This window comes from Nestor notabilis, unplaced genomic scaffold, assembly GCF_000696875.1.
Source record: "Nestor notabilis isolate BGI_N333 unplaced genomic scaffold, ASM69687v1 scaffold29260, whole genome shotgun sequence".
Lineage (NCBI taxonomy): Eukaryota > Metazoa > Chordata > Aves > Psittaciformes > Psittacidae > Nestor > Nestor notabilis.
In genome coordinates, this window is record NW_009910181.1 from 2,800 (window position 1) to 4,339 (window position 1,540).

The following is a 1,540-nucleotide window of genomic DNA, read 5'->3' on the forward strand; positions in this document are numbered from 1 at the left end:
TGCCCCACCGTCACACCAAGTGCATCCAACTGGCTTCCAGCAGGGACATGGCCAGGAAAGGGTCTCGGGATCGGCAGCAACCCCACAGGCAATTCGCCACTCAGCACACATGTGCTGCAGCCATGTACCAACAGCACAGCGGCCTGAAGCACCGTGACTCTATGACAGCATTATTTGCAGGCCCCCGAGTGAAAGCTGCTCAGAGGAGCTGTGGGCACAGCAGGATGACTGTGCCCTCAGGGTGGGCCAGCCCAGGGCATCTCCCAAAACCCATCAGAGCTCAAACACCCCCAAAGCCCTTGGTCCCTGATCTGGGATGGACATGGATGCTGCAAAGTGCCATATGGGAGGGCACAAGGGATGGGGCTCACCAGGCACCGTGCAGGGACCATGCAGGGGCCATGCAGGGACCATCAGGGACCACGGCGGGGGCATGAATATTATATGAATATTATGCAACGTGCCACCCAGATCTGTCAGGCGCCCGTTGCAGCGGGCCGAGGGCTGGAGGAGGAGGGGAAGGGGGTGGCGAGGTGGGAAACCGAAGCGCCGGTGACATCTTTTTCACGCTGCTGCAGCTATGACTCACCGAGGAGGGGGGAAGGATGAGAGCAGGAGATAAAGAAAGCAACCCTTGACTGGTGGGGTGGGGAGATGAAAGGGAAGCGCTGGCTTTTCTAGGGCATGGCGCTCGGTGGGGTGGAGGGGATGGGGTGAGACTGTGCTGCCAGCCCCAGCCCTGCTGCAACGGGGACATAGTGGGACAGCAGCAGCATCCCACAGCCAGGGACACGGCCACCAGCTGGACTGTCCCCATGTCCCTGCTTGCCTCAGCCACCCATATGGGGAGGAAGAGGCAAGAGGGAGAGTGCAATATCCCATACGGGCAGCTGAGAGCAGCCGGAGCCAAGGCACACCATAAGGTGTATAAGGAAAACCCCTCTGTCTTCTGGTGTCTGCTCTCCGAGCTGAGCATTGCCTGCTCCCATCCCCTCGCCCCAGCACTCACCACCACGCCAGACACTCACCACTGCTGCACCTCCTTCTCCGTAACTGCAAGAGAAAACAGAGGAAAAGAGAAAAAAGAAAGGAATTTAGTGCTTTCCCAGTGACAGCTGCTCGTCTGCACATCACATAAGTGGATTCCCTGCGAGGGATGCCCCAGGGCTCACTCCATGCACTGCCATGTGTTCCCTGCACGGAAGCACTGCCACCAAGGCACAGCCTGGGCCAACCCGGGTGGATGATAGGGTCCCTCCAGCCCCCAAATCACAGCACAAAGATGCGTTGCTTCCTGCCCCATTGCTGCAAGATGCTGTAGACCACACAGGGGCCAAGCCAAAACATCCCTGGAAACATCTGCCCAAATACCAGCCTGGAGGCAGCACCCACCCAGCCCCAACACCAAGCCACTGAAGGTGGCACAGGCACAGTACCCAGAGCCAGCATCCCCCCAGGTACCACCTGCATATGAACCACATGGAGAAACATCATCAAACCCATCCCAGGGCCATGGGAAGCTTTTCTGGGCTCTGGAGAA

The 1,540-nt window shown here is 58.9% G+C and overlaps 1 protein-coding gene across 1 annotated transcript in view; it reads right to left on the reverse strand.

Annotated features, from left to right (window-relative positions):
- The window catches only part of NCS1 (neuronal calcium sensor 1), a gene marked incomplete at its 5' end in the record, with an annotated part of 3,173 nt that extends 2,120 nt beyond the window's left edge, over positions 1-1,053 (reverse strand). The window contains one exon of the mRNA XM_010024837.1: positions 1,029-1,053. Within this exon, the coding sequence (XP_010023139.1) occupies positions 1,029-1,053 (25 nt within the window). The remainder of the gene's footprint in view (positions 1-1,028) is intronic.
- Between the last annotated feature and the right edge of the window lie 487 nt (positions 1,054-1,540).